The 20,743-nt window shown below is 38.3% G+C and overlaps 2 protein-coding genes across 3 annotated transcripts in view; one reads left to right on the top strand and one right to left on the bottom strand.

The window, feature by feature from the left end:
• The window catches only part of LOC109080764, a 37,793-nt gene extending 23,741 nt beyond the window's left edge, over positions 1-14,052 (top strand). The window contains 12 exon segments of the mRNA XM_042769669.1: positions 1,562-1,664; positions 2,131-2,284; positions 2,502-2,597; positions 2,791-2,916; positions 3,512-3,631; positions 3,745-3,881; positions 3,963-4,089; positions 5,306-5,398; positions 5,811-5,993; positions 6,154-6,295; positions 6,663-7,688; positions 9,212-14,052. Coding sequence (XP_042625603.1) covers positions 1,562-1,664; positions 2,131-2,284; positions 2,502-2,597; positions 2,791-2,916; positions 3,512-3,631; positions 3,745-3,881; positions 3,963-4,089; positions 5,306-5,398; positions 5,811-5,993; positions 6,154-6,295; positions 6,663-7,688; positions 9,212-11,673 — 4,769 coding nt within the window. The 3' untranslated portion in view covers positions 11,674-14,052.
• Positions 14,053-16,074: 2,022 nt separating this feature from the next.
• Positions 16,075-19,810, bottom strand: LOC109080768 (mitochondrial nicotinamide adenine dinucleotide transporter SLC25A51-like). Of its 2 annotated transcripts, XM_042769666.1 has the most exons (3): positions 19,772-19,810; positions 19,325-19,416; positions 16,075-17,195 (listed from the first exon to the last, which is right to left on the bottom strand). In XM_042769666.1, exon 3 carries the CDS (start codon positions 17,126-17,128, stop codon positions 16,211-16,213), a length of 918 nt encoding a protein of 305 aa, XP_042625600.1. In that variant the 5' UTR covers positions 17,129-17,195; positions 19,325-19,416; positions 19,772-19,810; the 3' UTR covers positions 16,075-16,210. The 2 variants fall into 2 exon arrangements, with proteins under 2 accessions (XP_042625600.1, XP_042625599.1); XM_042769665.1 differs by lacking the exon at positions 19,772-19,810 and having other exon boundaries at positions 19,325-19,527.
• Between the last annotated feature and the right edge of the window lie 933 nt (positions 19,811-20,743).

The raw sequence follows: 20,743 nt of genomic DNA, 5'->3' as shown, positions 1-20,743 counted from the left end.
TGTGTGTGTGTGTGTGTGTGTGTCTAGTTTGGCTTGAAGACAAATGAGTGTAAATGGCAGAACAGAGCAGTGCAGAGACAAACAGACTTAGAGTCAGACACTCCACCAACAGAAGCACCAGATGTGATATGAATAATGAATTAACAATGTAACTTCCGCAATCACATTGTTGTAACTATGACTTTTACTCATAGTTAGGGTTAGTGATTTGAACAAACCCATTACACATTCATTGATAATAGCTGAAATGTTTCTTTGAGCAGCAAATCAGCGTATAAGAATGATTTCTGAAGGATCATGTGACTCTGAAGACTGGAGTAGTGATGCTGAAAATTCAGCTTTAAAATATATTCAAAAAGAAAACAGTTATTTAAAATTTTAATATTTCACAATTTTTACTGTATTTTTGATCAAATCAATGCAGCCTTGGTGAACATAAGAGACTTTGTCTTTCAAAAAGATAAAAAAAAAAATCTGATCCAGAATTTTCATCTCAGTTGCATCACTATAACTTTTACTTACAGTTAAGGTTGGTGATTTGAACAACCCTCTAAAAAGTATTCAACTGTGGCACATAATTTGAACACATGGCTTGTTGATGAGAGCAGACCTGTCAACCAGTACGTATTTGTGTAGCAAGTATACATTCAAAGTACACTGGTACAATATGTCGCTCTAAACTATGCAAAAACCTGGTTACGCCTGTGTCCATGCACTCAAAATCACTCAAATCAAAAGAAAAAGAGTTTGGCCAATCAGAGTGCTGGGTTCATTCCCCAAATAGCAAGCTTGTAGGATTGACAAATGCGTAAGTGCAAATGCATTAAAAGAGACTGCAAATTGACACCAAATCCTGCTCGATCCCTCTTCCACTCCTGCTGTCTGACTGATTTCTGTGAGGACAGTACAGTACAGTAGTCTTTGTTTTAAACTTTTTTAACAGAAGTCTTTGTTTTCTTTCTCTCCAAACTGGTTCTGTTTGTCTGTATACCCGAGATGGCTTGATGAACACAGATAAACAATACATTGTGACAGTCGAGTGTTTATTGTCTTTGTTTTATCATTCAAATCGTTTATATAGTCTTCTTATTCAGTTACAGCAACAGCTGGATGTCTTTGTCCATATTAGGGATATCTTACAACATCAGGAGCTTTTACCAGCATGAATAAAACAGACAGATGTTTATAGTGCTAAATAATGGCCAATCCATAAAAATAATACTTCTTTCAAAACAAATTTGTAGACATACGATAATCCATGTTTTTCTATAGTGTACAGAAGTGTACTGGAGTTTTAATTAAAGTGCACTGGAGTTTTTCCTAAATAGCATTTTAAATTGCAAATTGCAATAAAATACTCTGATGTGCCATCACACTGATGGTGCTCAAAAAATTGTTCCAAGGTTGGGACGTCTGTGAGAGGTGTGTTCTTTATTTTCTCAATGATCAGACTTTTTGCCTGTAAGAATATAAAATAGATATTGACTTACTTTTAAGGTACTGTTCAGCGTGCATGAAACTAAAGTTGTATTTTAATGCTTGCGCGTGTGTTTATTTGTAGGAGGCCCAGCAGACGGTCAGCTTTTTCCTGGAGATCAAATCCTAAAAGTGAACAATAAAGCCATAGAAGATCTTTCACCTGAAAACACGGAGCAGATGATTAGGTAACTGATCAGATTAGAGCAACACAGCTAAAATAACTTTGCTGAGTTGATATTGCTTGCTTGTTTCTTGCCCCACTCATAAATATGATGATGTCATATTTTGTGTTCATGATTATTTTTTTGATAGTTTTATGTTACGATGTCGGTGATTAGAAATGTGTCTGTTGTGTTGTAGGATTCTTCTTCCAGTTTGTTGTTGAGTCAGATAATGGTAGGGTTGGGAATCAAGAACCAGTTCTTATTCAAATCCGGTTTTCTTTTAAATGTTGAAACTGGGGCGGGGTTGTTCTGTTAATGGTTCTATATTTTCCGCATTCTTTCACCAGTTCGAGTCAATTCTAATCACAATTATTTATATAGCAGTTTAAACAATACAGATTGTTTCAAATCAGCTTCACAGTGATAAACAAAAATTCTTCGATTATGAAATGACTTAAATTTCAGCCTTAAAGCAACTCTACAGAAGACCATAGTGTCATTGTCCAACTCAGAATTTTTTAATTTTTTGCTTTCAGAATCCTAAGTCTTCATTCATAACAGCAGAGAAGAGAGCCCGTCTGAGAAGAAACCCCATTAAAGTGCGCTTTGCAGAGGAGGTGCTCGTCAACGGACACACTCAGGTAAAGCCACACACATACTCAACTCTCACACCAGCCCTGGTCAGGATTACACTTGGACCAAAAAGTGTATGATGCAGCCTGGTTAATAGTTTTGTACTAACCAGCCATGACCATGAGCAGTGGTGCATTACAATACATTTGCTGTTGGTATATTTGTTTTAATTAAAACATGATGATATGCTGCTTTCCTAAGCCATGTTTCATTGATTGTTTCCAGGGAAACTCTCTTCTCTTCCTGCCCAACGTTTTGAAGGTGTACCTTGAGAACGGCCAGACCAAAGCCTTCAAATTTCACAAGACCACCACTGTCAAGGTTTTAGATTGCTGTTTTTCTTTTCTCTTCTGCACTTTACATCAGCTTTAGCTTCAATTTCAGTACTATGGAGTCCAGTGATACTGCGGGAAATCCATCAGTTATTGTTTGATTTTAACCTTATTTTTGTGAGAGTGTAGTGTGAGGTATTAGTCTGTAGACGTTGTAGTATTAAAGTTGTCTCTGTGTGCAGGATATCGTGTTGACTCTGAAAGAGAAGCTGTCCATTCGATGTATTGAGCATTTTGCACTGGTGCTAGAACAGCAATATAACATCACCAAGCTACTGCTGCTGCACGAGGAGGAGCTCATACAAAAGGTAACACACTAGCTAACTAAAAGTAGCAATGCTATTAACTCGGCTCGGCTACATTCAAAATAAAGCTACATGTTAAAAAGCAAACTTTTGCAACATTAAACGTACTGTAGCATAGCGTGTCAGTAACTTAAAGGGTCTTGACTACTGTATTTTTCTGGAATATAAGTCAAGTTTTAAAAAATCATCTGAAACCTGCTGCATCTTATATTCCAAAGTGTGAGGAGAAATAAAATACATGTTTATAGAGTGTAGAATGTTTGGAAACATTTAATATAGCAGTATTTTACGATACTTCTGAATGTAATAACAAAATGTGATTTATATGATGCAACCTATCTGTGTGTTTTTTCTTTCAACGATGGAATTTTGACAGTCAGGTGTGACTTATTTTCCGGAAAATATGGTAGTTCAGTTGTGAGTAGCTTGCAACTTGCTAGGCAAGTGCTAATGCATACAGAAAGATGCAATTTTTCTTTCTTACACCTACTGTATATAACCATTGTAACCATAAATTAAAAAAAATATCTACTTATACTCACTATAGCCTCGACTGGAGTTTGTAATAAAGTGCTCTATCATGTTGCTTTTCTTTCAGGTGGTACAGAAGAAGGATTCCCATGACTACAGGTGTCTGTTCAGAGTCTGTTTCATTCCCAGAGACCCAGTGGACCTCCTGCAGGATGATCCTGTAGCCTTTGAGTACCTCTTTCAGCAGGTAAGATTTTATTTCATTTCAGTTAATGTTTATTTCATTTCAAGTAAGGAAAATGTTTTATATGTTTTTAGTTTTAGTTAACTATCGTAACCCTGGTGTGTATGTGTGTGTAGAGTGTGGGAGATGTGTTACAGGAACGCTACGCTGTAGAGATGAAATGTAACACAGCGCTGAGACTAGCCGCTTTGCAAATGCACGAGAAACTGGCGAGCTGTGGACAGACGACGAGAGCATCTGTTAAGAGCGTTGTGTAAGAGCGCACACATACACTCAAAAATAATCATGGTACATTAGAAATGCTACATTTAATGTGTGTGTGTCTGTGTGTTAGCAAGGAGTTTGGTTTAGAGAGCTTCATCTCTCCCACTCTGCTGAGGAACATGAGAGAGAAAGACCTGCGGAAAGCTCTCAACCACCACATGAAGAAGATCCAGTCGCTGCTAGAACCACGACAGAAGGTGTGTGTAGGACAATAAGTATTTTTCAGAAAACTATGAACTCCATGTTTCTATAAACAGAAAATAATGTATTTTTTTAACAGATTTTTTTTTTTTTTACATTTAAACTTTTTATATTTAAAATATTAATTAAATTAATAGCATTTTATGGATGATCCCTTTGACAAACTAAACATTGTAGATTAAAATACTGCTTACCGCACAGTATAAACTGTACACTGCCTACTAAGGTTTTACAAATGTATGTGAAATAGTATGCAGCGTAAATGTTTCCAACAATAGTAAGCTACATTGTTGTCACATGACCTGACTACATTGCATATTTAATTCAGCCATGTTACAAATAATGGCTGATATAGAATGCATAAGTGCCTAATACTTTTTTCAGCGATGTTGATTACTGGAAGTATTTTTTTCCATCTAGTTTTCTCATAGGGATTTAAAAAAAAAAAGTCTTTGTTGAAAATGATATAAGCCATAAACCAAATCAGCCAGCTACAAGCTGAATCACACCATTACAAACTTTGATTTGAAACAAAAACGTACTTGAAAATCAGACAAAAACACACTTTTTGTACTTAATTAATTCAAGAGCTACAATCCCATGAATCCCATTGCAAATGACATAATTTAAAAACAATGGTGATATATAAAATGATTCATTTAAAGTTGTTGATTAGAAACAATATATACTAAACAATAGAAACAATATATATTCAACAAAATATGCATAGAAACTAACTCAAGTTCAGAAATTCAGTTGCAGTGCATCATGCCAACATTTTTTGGCATGATTTGCACATCATGACAACCTTGGAGCTCACAAAAAGTCTGTCTTTAAAGGCTTATAAGTTAATGTTGAAAATCAGAAAATGATTGCACTTTTTTTCTTCAGGAACCCAACTGTTGCACTCTATTACTCCTGATTCATTTTGTTATACTGTAAGTGAGTGCATTGCAAGTCAAGTGCATTGCATTGTGGGATGCAGTATTCTATGCAGTGTGCTCTGGTTATATCCTGCACATTTTAACAAATGTAGTGGACAACTGGGTTTTCTATGCCAACCATAAATTTGCATGCTGTGCAATATATATATACTATGTACTGCAGCAGTTGAAAGACCACTTTTCTTTTTCCTGTCCTTGTTTTTCTTACTTCATTCATAATGAAAATATATTGGTTTGTCTTTTCCATTTACCTCTCTCACTCTTTCAGGTGATTTCTGTGTCTCAGGCCCGTTTGGCTTATCTGACCCAGATGGCGGAGCTGATTTCATACAGCGGGAGAAGCTACAACGCCACCATGCTGGTGAGAGAGTTGTGTCCATCTGGCAGATTCATAACAAATAACAAACAAAATCTGCAGGGCACAGATATGTTCCATTTATTTTCCTATCTTGTCTGGCGGCAGCCATTTGTTGTTTTTTTGTAGATAATGTTATGCTGGATAAAATCTTGTCAAGCACTCTCCCATTTTTAAGAATATGAATTTAAGAATGTTATATAAGATGGCTGTTCTAAGGAGCAAGAGATTCGGATACAATAGCAGCATCTCTTGCAGGGACATAAAAGTATACCTTGAAATGATGTGAAGCCTGAGACTGATTAATTAAAAAGAACTCACTCATAAGATTCACACTGGACCATTATTATGATCCTCACTTGATCTAATTTATGTATTTCCTTGGTAAGACTGATAGGAGTAAATGTGTGTGTTACAGTTGCAGGACAGGGAGTCGTTGGTGAGTTTGCTGGTGGGAGCGAGATATGGGATCAGCCAAATACTAAACCACCAGCTCAACATGATCTCCACCATCATAGACTTCCACTACATCACCCGAATAGAGGTGCTCTCAGAGTCCGACAGAGTCAGCATGCTCAAGATTTACCTGCAGGACATCCAGGTGTGTACACGTCTACCAACAGATTAAAATAAACACAGTTAAAATGCTGAAACTGTACCTTTGTTGATAAACACCCAGACACAGAAATATGTTTTTCCTCTCTCTGTTCTTCTCTCTCTCTATACCATCTCTGACCATCTTTTTATCCTACAACTTCCAGCCTATAGCCTTGTTGATGGAATCCGTAGCAGCTAAAGATCTGGCCTGCCTCCTGGCTGGATACTGCAAACTTCTGGTGGACCCCATCAATGTGTTCCGCTGGGGACCCAGACCTAAAATGCGACGCATTCCGGCAGAAGAAGGTAGGAGATTAGGGAAGCTTGTGTCATTAAATATGTGGCATAACTTTTTTTTATTTAAGATATCAGTAATTCTATTTTAACTGGTTGCAAGGGCAATTTCAGACATCAACTGCCTTTGTTGATATCAATAATTACTTTGTTACTAGTAAAAAAAAATTCATTCTTGACATCAAAAATTCAGTTGTCACTAGTTGAAATGTTCTTATTATTCTTGTTATTTCTGAAATCTGAAAATGTATTTCTGCTATCAATATAATTTCATATATCTAAAATGTCTCTTAGTAATAACAATCATGTCATGATATCAGCAATTAACATTGTTACTAAATGCTATATAAGTTATGTTTAATGTGTTTGCTATGCGTAGGGTATGTTTCTCGGTGTGGAAGCGATTCAGAAGACAGTTCAGAGGATGACTACGCCATGGAGGGACTGCTGGACACTCAGCTGTCAGAGGACACTATGTCCACAAATACAAATGATGGCACGGAGGAAGGAGAGGAAGCTGAGGGGAAAAGTGAAGCAGAGGCAGAAAAGGTCAGAGTGATTGTAACGCATCCCTTTTTAGAGGTCGAAGGAGATGAGGCAAGCAGGGGGGTGAGTGTTGGAGATGAGGATTATGGCATGACAATGGATACCCTTTTGGAGACAGGTTGGTACTCGGACCCTCGAGTCAACAGCAGCTTCTCCAGTTTGTCTAGTAACTCGCTAAATGCACTGGAGGAGACTATTAAGGCAGCCATTGGTGGACTTGGTCATGTGGATGTGTCTCTGGAAGAGAAACCCAGTTCTGGTCTTGGCTCTGGTGCATCGAGTCTGGATGTCCACCACCCTTTCCTCCTGGAGGTGCCAGAGCATTTGGATGAGAGGGGCAGTTCAAACAAACTCAGACGACCTTCAGACCTGACCTACAATGATTACTCAGTTCTGCGCTTCTCTGAGCTCTCAGAAATGTCTGATAGCTTGCCAAGCCCACCTGCAGCCAGCGATGATGCATTGAGTGAGGATGAGGATGATGAAGTGGGAGACAGTGGAAAAGACAGTCGCATTTCCGCCATGTCAGCAGAATTTGAGGCTGTGTTAGCCACTTGTACCCCTAACAGCATAAATGCTAAATTAGCAGAAATGAACTTTCAGGCACTCTTCACCAGGATTCACAACCATCCAGTATGTAGACAAAAGGGAAACAGCTTCCTACAGAAAAAGACAAATGAAGCTAAACAACAGGGACCATCTTCAAAATTAAGAGCACAATATGTGCTGATGAGAGCTGTGCACACAAATGTCCCTGAGAATTCAAAGGACTCCAGAGACAGTTGTTCAGAATCTGAGGATGAATTTTTTGATGCCCAAGATCGATTTACCCCTCCCATCACAGAGAAATGCCTCACAGGTCAGTGAACCCTCTATTTTTACCACAAAACATTTGTGCATTCCAAAGAAGTATGTTCCAGGTTCAATACAAGTTAAGTTATATCAACAACATTTATAGCATAAAATCCATTACCCGTCGAAACAAGTTTCTCTGTCACAACCCCCCCACCCCCCATGGCTATGCACTTTGAGGGTTTAAAAGCAGAAATGTAAAGCTTAGTATTTTTGTAAAAGCATTTAAAATTTGTATTATATCATCTGTAAATTATTTTGTATTTTTACAGTCATATTTCTTGTATACTTGTGCATATCAAAGTAGCAGGGTTTACTGCCTTTAGATGGTCATGACATAAGTTGGAAATATTGGATATAAATTTACATAAGGTAAGTAAGCAAAAAGTAAGAAGTTACATTGCCCTGTTTACTTGCATTGTAAGTGCCTTGATTTTTGCTCAAAGGCTGCATTTACACTGGCACAAAAAAAACAGATTTTTTTGCTCACATCTGACACAGATCGGAATTTGTTTCACATGTGTAAACACCAAAATCCACACGAGATCCGATTTTTTCACATCTGATCTGAGCCACTTCCAAATGTGGTTTTAAAGATATCTGGACATCCGACCTACGTCTAAACACACATATCCGATTCCCCACAGAACTCCCAATGCGAGGGCAACACGTTTGCCCATAAAAATTGTGTTTTAATGCCTGTGTGCTGTTTGCACTTGCATTTTATTGAGATATAAACTTTATATAGGTAAGAAATTGTACATTCAGGAGCTGGTTTTCAACCCAGCCTCATGAATTTTATAAATACAACAGCTAAAAGCTACATTATATTTCTCAGCAATGAGGTGATAACTTATCAGTTTTTGTAATTAAACCAACAAGCTACACTTGTTCCCAAGCTTCACATTTGCTCGTGTGTTTTCTTTCTCTCTCATTAATTGATTTGAATTCATTTCAATATATATAATCTTGGCGCTACTTTATTTCACTAGAGAATTCTACCTCTAACGAGCTATAGATAAATTAGCCTAACGAATGAAAATTACTGTTATTTTCCGTTATTTATCCGTTCAGTCAGATTTTGTGCTGCAGAATATCCATGATTCACTTGATGTGAATTATATAAATAATTTTTAATAGCACAGCCATTCAAAACTGTTCTGCAATGTGCATAGTAAAGTGATAACTGCAGACAATCCTTTTGGGCGGGAATTAAACCGATATCGGATAGCCTACCAGTTTTTTCTATATTGATTGTAAAGAGGTGGGTGACAATAATTTTTGGGATATGGTGAAAAGATTGGATCTGTGCATTAAGACTTGAAGTGTAAATGCAGCCAAAAAGAACTAAGGAATTAGTCAGAAAAGGTTTTTGAAGGTGATCAACATTGTTACAAATGTTGTTGACAAATCTTAACATTTATTGAACCAAAATATTCCTTCAATGTTCAATATCAAGGTTTTTTATGTTGTTGTTTTTTTTTCAACTTATGTACAAGTCTCTCTTACCTCTTTCTTGTTATTTTGCAGAGAAAAGCTCAGATTCTGAGAACAAACATCCTTCTTTTAGTGACCTTAAGGTTAGTGTGGACAAGACAAAAGCTCTGGAATCCAGAAACAGCAAAGAGAAGGACAGTGCCACACCAGAGAACCTCAAAGAAAAACCTTCATTTGCCAACCATTTCACCCCTGCAATCCCTGAGTCTAAAAACCCTGAACTGGAGGTCCATCAGCCCTCACTGATTTTTCTCCCTAAACCTACACCTGTGGAACCTAAATCTTTATCTGCTAACCACTCCACGGGGCAAAAAGCCCAGCACTGCAATGGAGACATCCCTGGCCGAAATCCACACTTATCATCGCAGCTTCTAGAGATGGAGCCAGACACCATGGAGTTTAAACCAGTCACAGGGCCTGGACCACCAATGTCTTCCTCATTAATTACGGCTGTACGTCAATCTGCATTTCCCCAACAGACCTTAGTAGACCCAGACAATGTTCAAAATGGACCCAGACTACAAAATGGAATATCTGGCCAGGTGCCGGCCAGTCTAGAAAAAGAGATTACTCCAAATCATGTGGATCTTGAAGGACTTGACACTCAAGATACTAAGCCAAATCAGAAAGAGCCAACAAATGCTAAAGGAACAAATGAATTTGAGAAAATAACAGCAGACAGCAAGAGTCCTCTACAACAACACTCATCAGACTCTCTTGAAACCAGAAAATCTGAAAATAAAATGCGCCAGATGAACACAAAGCCCCCAATACCTCCCAAGCCATCATTCATTGGTTTACAGCCATCCACAAAGGCAGTTAATGCCCAGTCACAAAAACCTGATGAAAAGACAAAAGTTCCCCCAAATGGTCTTTCTCTACACCCCTGGTCTCAGAGAAATGGTACCAGTACCTCCCCACCCTCTACACTGAGTAAGGGTGTTTCTCTAAGTCATGAGAACCTAAGAACTGAACTAAAGGCTGAAAGCTCTACAGTCAAACCGACAAGTGCTTCAACCACTCCTACCCCATCTCCATCTCCCTTACCTTCTCCTTCAGTTCAATCTGTAAATATTTTTCCTGAAGATCCAGCTCAAACTGGGACTAGCTTCCACAGCAGAACAGGCTCATCCAGACGTCTGTCTGCCACAGCCTTGCGGGGAAAAATTCAGGATATGCCCTGGTACCTCACCCGTTCCCAAGAGATCTTGGGGACCGTAGCACTCAGCAACAGTATTTCATCAACAGGCAATAAAGCAACCATTCCAACAGATGTTAATCATGAATCCAAGAAGGTATCTCCCAAGGCCACTTCAGTGCCATCTTTGATTGGCTGGAAAGAGAAAGATGCTGAAGTAGTCATTGTGAAGCTCAAAGATGGACCTGAGGAAGTGACCCCAACTCCCGTGAAAGAAACCAACAGGAAACCTCCAACATCATCAAGCCATCCTGACCTGAGGCAGAAATTGTCCACAGAAGCTACCGAGTTGCACAGGCATTTTGGGACCTGCAGGTCCGAACAACCTCAGTCACAAAAAGGTAACCCTTCAGAGATGCGACTTGACAATGATTCTTTTCTATCCTCCGCAAGTCCTTCCCATCATGATGCATGTGGCTGCCATACCGTTTATGCCAACTGTTTCAGCGGAGATACAGAGGAAAACTGCAGCTTTGATGATGATCTGACTGTTTATGAGTTCTCCCGTCGAAACAAGATCAGTAAACCACCTCAACCCACCCCAGTTCCTTCCCCTGCAACCCTCTCTGGTCCCTCTCCAAATGTTCTGTCCCTACTCAGAGATTCCCCTCGCCCCCTATCCTCATCCTCAGAACTCAGTCCACTCCTGGTCCCACCCAGACCTCTGGAATCTCTGCCTCTAGACCGTGGATCAATATATAATCCGCTTCATTTTCTGCAAGGCCACCATTATGCTACCAGTCAGAAAGGTACAGGGCTTAAAGATGGCTATGCCTGTTTGCAGCGAGATATTGATGAACTTCTTTTGGTTTTGAAGAAAGGACCTTCTGTAGTATATCCTCCAACCCACAAGGGGGAATGTGAAAATGGCAATGTGAATGGGAATTCGCTTTCAGAGACAGAAAGATGCCTGGTTCAGGCAGAGGCACGGAGATTGGCGTCAGGATGTCAGAGAGCCACACGGGTAGGATGGGCACCTGACGATGCTCTTCTATCCCTTGGTAACAGTTTTGGAGCTCTAGTGCAACTTACCTCAACCTGCATGCGAGTTTCCTGTTCGGACTGTGGAGGGTGTCATGGGGATATTGATGCAGATGAGGCCTTGAGGAAGCTTGAGGAGATTGTGGACCTGTATAAGGAGTTTGTAGGAGCTGTAGAGACGGCTAGAGAGGGTGAAGGTGTCAGGCTCTTAGCCAAGCAGTGTACAGTTCTTATTTCAACTGTCTTCTCACTAACACAACTGTTTCGGACACGGACACCAGACATAGACAATGGAAATGTACCTCTGAACTTTTAAATTTTACATTCTGGCCTGTATAGGACTGTATAGTTTGAGCATAGAATTGTACTTAAAGTAGCAATGCCTTTCTGGCATCTAAAAACTGTTTGTGTGCTGGCACACAAGAATAATAGTAAGTGCCGTGAACGTACACACACAGTAAGCAAACTAACATGTCAGAACTGTTATGTGTTCACCTGTTTGTCTTGCCAAGTCTCCCTATAAATGTGGTGGAATTATGCATTCAGACATAGCTATTTTCTAACGGTTCTTTATTCCTGATGTATGTACAGTATGTAGTATGTATTTATTTTTTACATACAGTATATGCGCACCGTGATTTCTAACCCACTATACCTGCATTTTGTTTGTTTGTTGTTGTTGTTGTTTTGTTTTTGTGGTGCGGGGGGTATATGTGAATCCCTACCTCTTGCTCTAATAACCGAGATAAACAGTGTTATGAAGCTTCACTTGTTTTCATGTTTAGTTTAGTCATGCTGCTCTTTACAGATTGAAGGAAGAAAGTGAATGGACACTCCACTAACCCCTAACAATAGATGCTGGGAGAAACACTAAGAAGCCCAAATACTTATGCAGTAACGTTTCACTGGACTATCCACTGGACTATCCAAAGGACTTTCATTTCATTTTGTCTATGATACCTTTCTGGCTGTAGAATGAGAGATGATGGCAATAGAAGTGCGTCAGTTTGGCATTTTTCTACCTGTATGTTGATGTGTCAAGTTTGGCTTTTGATGTTAGTTTTTATATTGGCCTGTCAGCTGACTGTTAACCACAGAGAACAGTGTGGTCCAAAGACATAATAGCACAATTGGTGCGTTCACACAACAACAGTGTCATAATATTACTGTAGCTTCCTGTAAAACCAATCCCACTGATAGCTAAACCACACAATTTCTCACTCGTCTGTCATTTTTGACTATGCAAGCATCACGATTTGTATCCGAATTTTTCCACATATTATAGTTTCTTACATTTTATACATATTAATACATACATCATTTTCCATTTGTTATGAATCACTAATATTTCACTTTAGAGGACTTCCCTGACAAACCTAGGCCTTATATTTTATCTTGGAAGATCGTTGTGAAAGCTTGTTTGCTTGCATCATTATGCAAATACAGCGTATTTATTTTGCCTTCTGTTTATTTAAACAAAAGGTTCCGTTGGAAATGTTCTTTCTTCCAGTTTTGTAAGTGGTGAACAATACATTAAATACTTTACTCATTACTCATTACCATGCAAGTATGTGAATGCAAATTCTTCTGGCGAAACCAGCTTAGTTTCATTGTGTAACATATAATGCAGTACAAATTGTGTTGCCTTCTTTGCAATATTGCAATGGGTGGTGTAGCGAGCATTGGCATAAACTGCCTGCTATCATGGCAGAGGAAAATCTTGCAGAGCATGTTTAAAGCTGGCTACCTGAATAAAAACACATCTGAAGCCTCCTTGAGTGCTGAGTTTGTTTAGAACTGCACAATTGCAATGCATTGTTCAAGCCTTCAAATCTGCATTTCTGCACTTGCATGGAATGTTTCTGGTTTAAGAATGCCGATTTTATATTTGGCTGTCATATTCACAAATAATATGATTGGGAAGACTATCAAAGATCTACGCTTGGAATTTTGAGTACTTGAGCCCTAGTCTTTTAGCCCTGGTGATTCAGTTGCGCTTTGTTCCTTATCTTAGACCAGTATTTTGTCGTAGAAAGGTAAGGGGTAAAAATTCACACTGGCTGTTTCTAGATCAGGTTTCAAAAGGCAACATGCACCTACAATACATAAACAGTTGCCCAGATCACATGACCAAACTTGAGGTTAGTGGATGGATTATGATATCACCTTGTTCCGTTCAATTACTTGACACTAGAGAAGTGCTTCCAGATGGCAAGAATATCACCCATATTGGACACATCCCTCCCAATAAACACACACACTGCCAGATTGTGGTTATCAAGTCAGAAAGCTAGTTTGCATGAAGAGAAACATCATGAAAAGGAAAGAGACGAATATGTTGTTATTATTCGGTCTTTTCAAAGGAACCATTTTGATATCGAACTATCAGAGAGCAAACTTATTTCTGTATTAAATTTTCCTGTCATATGAAGGTTCTAAGAATGATGAAGACTGAAAGGAACTGCCTTTGCATTTGTAGCAAATATGAAGCAAAAAAAAAAAACTATAAGGGCCATTTGTATTGAGACGTTTGCAGACGATTGTGTTTCAAAGTGCACAAAATAAAATCTTAAATGTGGCTGTATGTGAATATGAAGGCAAGTATGTGAATGAAATGAGAAGGGACAATCGAGAATCTGGTTTGCATTCCCTCTACTGTGTTCATGATAATAAAGGTTTGATTTTGAATGACAAATGCTGTGGATGTAATGCATTTTTGTGTGTGTGTGGCTTTTTCATTTTCTTTTAGACAAAATATAATTTCTTCTTTCTTTTGATTTTGGGTTGAAATATGACCTGGACATGCTCTTGCCAGGTTTTGTGAGATTTTAGTGAGTGATTTTATATATTTTTGGGCTTTAATCTCAAAAGCTGTGACGTGTTATTTTACAAGGTTTCGTCTTTTCTAACAGTCTGATTTCTAGTTTAACACACCTACTAAAACACTAAATTGTTTGTCAAACTGTATTTGAGTTTGCAGGAGATTACAGATTAGGCCTGGGATTAAACTCAGCCGAAATCTTTTACAGTTCAAACTGAGGGAATGATGGGATTGTGCTGGAGCTGTTTACTGGCAGACACACTCGCTCTAATCTGTGCCTTTTCAACAGAGCGAGTGACTAAATTTTAATCTGTAGTAACTCTGAAAGATATTTTTGTAGCCTTTTCTATTTTAATTGTAAATGTCATGGGAAACCTTTTGCTTTAGGTAATTTTTCTATTTTAATTGTAAATGTCATGCCAAAAATAAAAATTCTGTCATTATTTACTCGAACTCATGTCATTTGTTGGTAACCAAACAGGTTTATTTCCCACTGACTTCCATTGTATTTTTATTCATGTAAAGTCAATGGGGACCATCAATGGTTAGGTTTCCAACATTCTTCACAATACCTTCCTTTGTGCTCTGCATAAGAGAGCAAGTCATACAGGTTTGGAACAATGTCAGGGTGAGTAAATGATGACAGAATTTTGAACTATCCCTTTAAATGATACTTTTATTAAAAAACTAAAAAAATATTAGACATAGACTAGATTTTCTGAGGACTCAACAGATGCCGATACAGTTGTAGGATGTTATATTTATGTTGCTAAAGTGCCCTGAGTGGTTTTTGCATGCACAGCTAAATGCCACATAATATTCAGTTTTGTTAAATGATTCAGTTTTGTTAAATGACACTTGTCAATAATTCAAATTTACATAATACAAATTCAATTTGTTTATCATATTATAAGCTCCATTGACAAATAACGCTCCTCATGTCAAGTGAATGGTGTTTAGCATGTTGCTAAGCTAAGGACCGATACTCTAATAAGCATAATATGTATACCAATAATATACCTAATATTTAGACACACAAAAGACCAAATACTTGGTAAAAATAAAATTTAAAAAATTTACATTACACATAAAACAGACAAGTAAATAGTCTGTTTTGATCTCATGTTGACTTTGAAGCATCATAAACAGTTCAATAATGACACCCAGAATGCAACAAGTGGAATTGCTTGTTTACTTTTAACCCACAACAATGTGAAAATGTCATTCATGTCACAAAACACTCGTTACATAAAAAAAGCATTTCATGAAAATGATCACACATCTTTGAATTCATCAGGACTTTTACTGATTGGCAAAAACACTAGCATCATGGGCTTGTACAGACGTCTCTCGCTTTGTGTGGTCCACAACAAGTCACACCCATTTACGAACCATCGCTCAACCTGCATGTAACACTCACAATGACACATGGCTTGTAATGCTCCAGTCCAGAGTTTGTGCATCAGGTTTTTCAAACAAAACAACAGAAAATAAGTAGAAATGTACTGTCAGTAGTGCAACTCTGTGCTTTCTCCATCCGTGTCCCACAGACCCCCAAAAAGTGAGTAAAAGAGCCACTAAAAAACTGATATGAGAACCAGGACATACATTTCACAACACTTATAGTAGCCAAGAAATATGGGTGGACTTTATATGTAGTTATCAGAACATGGATGATGTCCATCCATAATTATACAGATCATTAAGTGCAGATGTTAAAGGAATAGTCCACATAAAAATGGAAATTCTGTCATCCTTTACTCACCCTCAAACCTGTATGACTTACTAGGTAGTCAACCGGGAAACAATAAAATATCTTCTTTCATGTTCCACAGAAAAAAAGAAAAGCTTTAGAATGACATGAGGGCGAATAAACGATGACGGAATTTCATTTTTGGGTGAACTATGCCTATAAGTGCAGATGTTAAGTGCACTAGGGGAGCTGGCAGTGTCCAGACCTCGTTTAAAGAGGTAAAAAAAACTCAATTTGGCTTGCTTCAGAAAAAGTGCATTCCGCCATCCACCCCAGTCTTCAGAAAACTTTCAGGAGAAGCTCGTAAGTTGCATTGATGATCCCCCACGACAGAAGAGATCGGTGGTAGTTGAGCGTCGCTCCGCGGAAGAGCAGCACGATGCTGCCGCCTCGTTCCCGCCACACCGTCATCAGCACTTGATGGCAAGGAACGAACTTGCCCCCGACTTGAGCCTGAGCTCGAGATTTGACCACGTTTAGAGGGTAGAACATGATACCCAGCGCTGCCCCCAGCAGCCCGCCGCACACAAAGTCATTGGCCATGTGACCCATATGGGTTCGGGCATCGGGCAGCTGCTGCTTAATTGGCCCACGCAAGCCGAAGAACAGAATGTTACTAGGCCCGTTTCGCAACAAAACCGGGACCAGCCCACGGTAGCACTCCCTCACACCGTAGTCCCGCAGGAGAGTCCGGAAGGTGTGGGCGGTGTTATTGAAACGCCCGTTGTGCCTGTGATCCTGGAGCAGTGTTTGCACCCTTTCGAACGGCGTAAGGGCAGCCTCGGCCGTCCCGGCCAGCGCGGCAGCGACGCTCCGCGTAACAAGCTCAGGCGCACCACTTCCGTGGGCATGATGCAAAAGCAACCGGGAAAAATCCTCATACAGGCCAAACATGATGGCCACGGTGGTGGTTTTCTGCAGCAGTGGAGGCAGGAGCCCTCGGTAAAGATGTCTCAACCCTTCCCTCTGCAACTGATGGACAGCTTCGGTCACTCGGACCCCATGAAGCTGCTGCCGGAACAACACTTTCTGAATAGGAAAGGTCACGATGATGTTGGTGAACGCAGCAAGCGAGCCGCACACATAGTGCTTTCCCCGATCACCCAGATTGGCCTCTATTAGTGCATGGCCATCTTTACTCAACTTGCCCTGCGGTTGCCGAGCCGAATCTGGGTCCATAGTAGTAACCACCCCCATAGGAAACTAAGCATTGGACTGGTCAGCAGAAGCAATCCAGGTAACCCCCCTTCAACAGCATTTCAAACTGTAAGAAAGAGAATATGAAGCATAAGAACAGTCAAAAATATCTTGATAAGTTTTATGAGTTGATCCAATCCAAACGTGGTTTTATTGGCCAGTGGTTTCAGGTAAGAGTCTAATCTTTTGAAACCATTTTGCGTCATTATCTGCTGAGATAAGACATGTTGCCTAACCACAGATCAAGTGACCCAGACAGAAAGAGGGCAGGAGGACACCAGGCTACTGAACCATATCAACCTAAAACCTAACCTATATATTGTTTGTAAAATGGCAATATATACTTATATATTTATATATACACTTTATCTATACATTTCTGTAGATTTCAACTACAATACACATCTGTAATGGCTTTAAAGTTTTATTTTATTATGATTTTTTTTTCTACTTTATCAGCACTTACATAGACCATACTTTACAGTCTATCTATCTATCTATCTATCTATCTATCTATCTATCTATCTTTTTTCAATGAGTGATAAAAAGAGAAATCCAAAATCCTTTCTGTAAAAACCTTTAACTAATATGTCAACACATTTCAAATTTAAATAAGAATTTTGAGCCTGGCTTTATTCAATGTTCAGGTTTCTGTTCTGGAAATGTATGCAAATTATTGCATATTTAATTACATAATGCCTTGTTTGCATATTTAAACAACATTTCACAAAACCTGTAATACAAAACAATTGTTTTAATGTACTGTGAATAATCAACTGGGTAAGTACGGTGATATATATTTGATCATTTTTTTTTAACCAAAATTATTTACTCACCCTCATGTCAGTCCAGATCTATGTGACTTCACGTGTAACAGAAAGAAAGATGTTTCGAATACTGTTCACGCTGATCTCTTCTATTCAATGCGAGCCTATGTTTAACACGGACACAAGATATGCTGTGCAAACTTTCGTGTTAATGATGATTTAACATATCGTCATATTTGCACGAGTTTAAAAATGCAGCAGAGCAAGTAAGATTTGAGATTTTACTAAACATCTCCTGCTGTGTTTCAGGAAGACAGAAAGTCACACGGATCTGAAATGACATGAGGGTGAATAATAACAGTAATAACTCCTTAACACTGCTTAAAAGCCATGAGAATGAATGCACAGTAATCCAATAGTAGAGTGAACGTAACTACAACCAATGTCCAAGACCTCTCCAAAAATAAAACGGCACATGTGGTGGTCGGGGAAGACACTATAGGGACTTCTGAAGGTCATATAGAGGAGTGAGTCAGGAAGTAATCTGCTGCCATCATAACAAGACAGATTCATAAGACACAAACTTTTCAATATCACATATCAGACTGAAACGCTGCACGATCGTGACCCAGCAGTGATGACAGGTCAGTGTCAGCCAGCTGGACAGTCGCCCCAACCTCACAACTCATTAAACACAGTTTACATATGCAACTTTTAAGAATGGCACACCACTTATAAAGGACTTCAAGCATATGTGGCTGAAATGCTGGGATCAGCAGTGAAATGTCCTTGATATGATCTGACTTCATGGAAATCATCTCTTTCCAGAGTTATGTGGAAGCCAGATCCATCTGAATACGTACAAACGACATTTGCATGTATGCTACATACACATTGTTTATGATCTGGAGTTGGATGTGCAGATAACAGTTTCTTTTACATTAAATTCCATTATTTATCAAAACATGTGCTGCATACAGCTAGCAGGCTACTGTTAGCTCTACACTGCCAAAATCAGAGGATAGCCAAAAACAAACACCAATATCACGAATATATAAGATTTTAAACTCATGTGACGCCAATATAAAGTAAAATATATAAAATATACTTAATATTCGCTCTTTATAAACTGCATTATGTTGCTCTTTTTGACTACAGCATGTCCTGAGTGTTACAAGTAAGTGTCAATAACTTTCAAATATCACTTTAGATGATCGTTAATTAGCTGTATGTTATGATTTAAATGCGTTTCACGTCACTTATTAGCGCACCAAGAACACACACACCTACGCGAGGCTAATGCTAATAACGTTCAAGTGACAGCACAAGTTCAAATGTTTACACCGCAAATTCACTCACTAAAAGAGTTTATGTTTGTGATTACAGAAATCTGAGCGTTCCGTAGCGATAAATGTATGTTATTGACTACCTTCTGGTTGTGGTCCGGGGAAAAGTGACGGTTGGGTCAGTGAGGCGGTTCCGACTCCAAGCTTCTTTGGTTTCCAGTGTTTCCACTCCAGACTGGAAAAGTGATAGACCGGAAGTGATTACGAAAGAATCGCTTCTAGTGTTTCCACTCGTATGGTGTTCGTGGGGTGAACTAGAAGAGTCACTTCCGTGAATTTCCACCGAAGGGCGCCAGAGACCAAATTTATTTATTTATACCAAATAAAATAATATATAGAACATTTAATCATCCGAATTCACAAACCCCAGAGTTTTGATGACTGTAGACATCATCTATTACTATAAAATGTATTTTGCTTATACATAATTGAACAACAATGTGCATAAAAACAATGTTTGCAGTGTCAATTAGCTGTAATAAAACAAGTACATTTAAAAAACTGATTTATAATTAATATAGTAATCATACGTTACTAGCACCAGAACGGCAATCGGGAAGGAAATGACGTGTTGCTCCGCCCTGCGTTCTTTCCACGAAACAGGAAAGGAGTCTTCCTTCTACGATTGTAGGGGTAATTTAAATAGTATATTTTACTTTATTAAAAAATTATGTGTGAAATATTAATCACTTTTATTAATTTCCATTTTAATAGTATATATATAGAAATTAATTGTAAAATCTCCTTTCTACTCGTTTCTACTAAACAAACTGTACACCGTAATTTGTTAATTCTCCCCCGTTTCTGAGATGGTACAGTATAAGCGTTCAAACATTCGCGGTAAAAATACCACTTCTCACTGTAGAGATTTTGGTTCTGTCATTGTTTTTGTTTAAACATATTGTTAGTGAGTATTTTATCTATCGTCATATTTAAAGATGAGTAGGATGGGCGAGAACACTGAAAGCTGTTCAGCGGGGAGCTGCAGGTGAGTCCAGCTCGTCAGTGTTTCTCATCGGAATGATTTGAATCCTAATACACTGACGTTATATTTTGAAAAGCAATTCCTGAAACATAATATATCTATATCACCAACATTTATATTATGTGATAAAAAAATATATATATTGTAATGTTCTTCTTATTCATGAGATAAAATATAGTGGCTAATATTGCTAATATTCATATGACATATGTAATTTTATAAATGTATTATACTTATTATTTGTATTTATTTTTACTTATTATGTCTTATTTTTTATTCTTTGTTTTTTCTGAAACATAATATTAATACCTCCAATGTTAATGTTATGTACTGTAATAACAAACTTTCTCTTTGTATTGATGTTTAGCATATAATAGAATATTTCATGTGACTTATTAATATGACATATAATACTTGTATACGTGTGGGTAGGTGGGTGACAAATAGGCAGTAAAAAATGCATTTTTTCATAAAATACCATTTTTGAAGAAGAAATACATATGTTTATGTAGAGTGA

This window comes from Cyprinus carpio, chromosome A14, assembly GCF_018340385.1.
Source record: "Cyprinus carpio isolate SPL01 chromosome A14, ASM1834038v1, whole genome shotgun sequence".
NCBI lineage: Eukaryota > Metazoa > Chordata > Actinopteri > Cypriniformes > Cyprinidae > Cyprinus > Cyprinus carpio.
Note: the sequence above shows the minus strand (reverse complement) of the source record. Positions and strands in the feature narration are given on the sequence as shown.

Bases quoted from the DNA above. Each gene is read 5' to 3' on its own strand.
- LOC109080768 (XM_042769666.1), bottom strand. From the start codon at position 17,128: ATGGGGGTGGTTACTACTATGGACCCAGATTCGGCTCGGCAACCGCAG.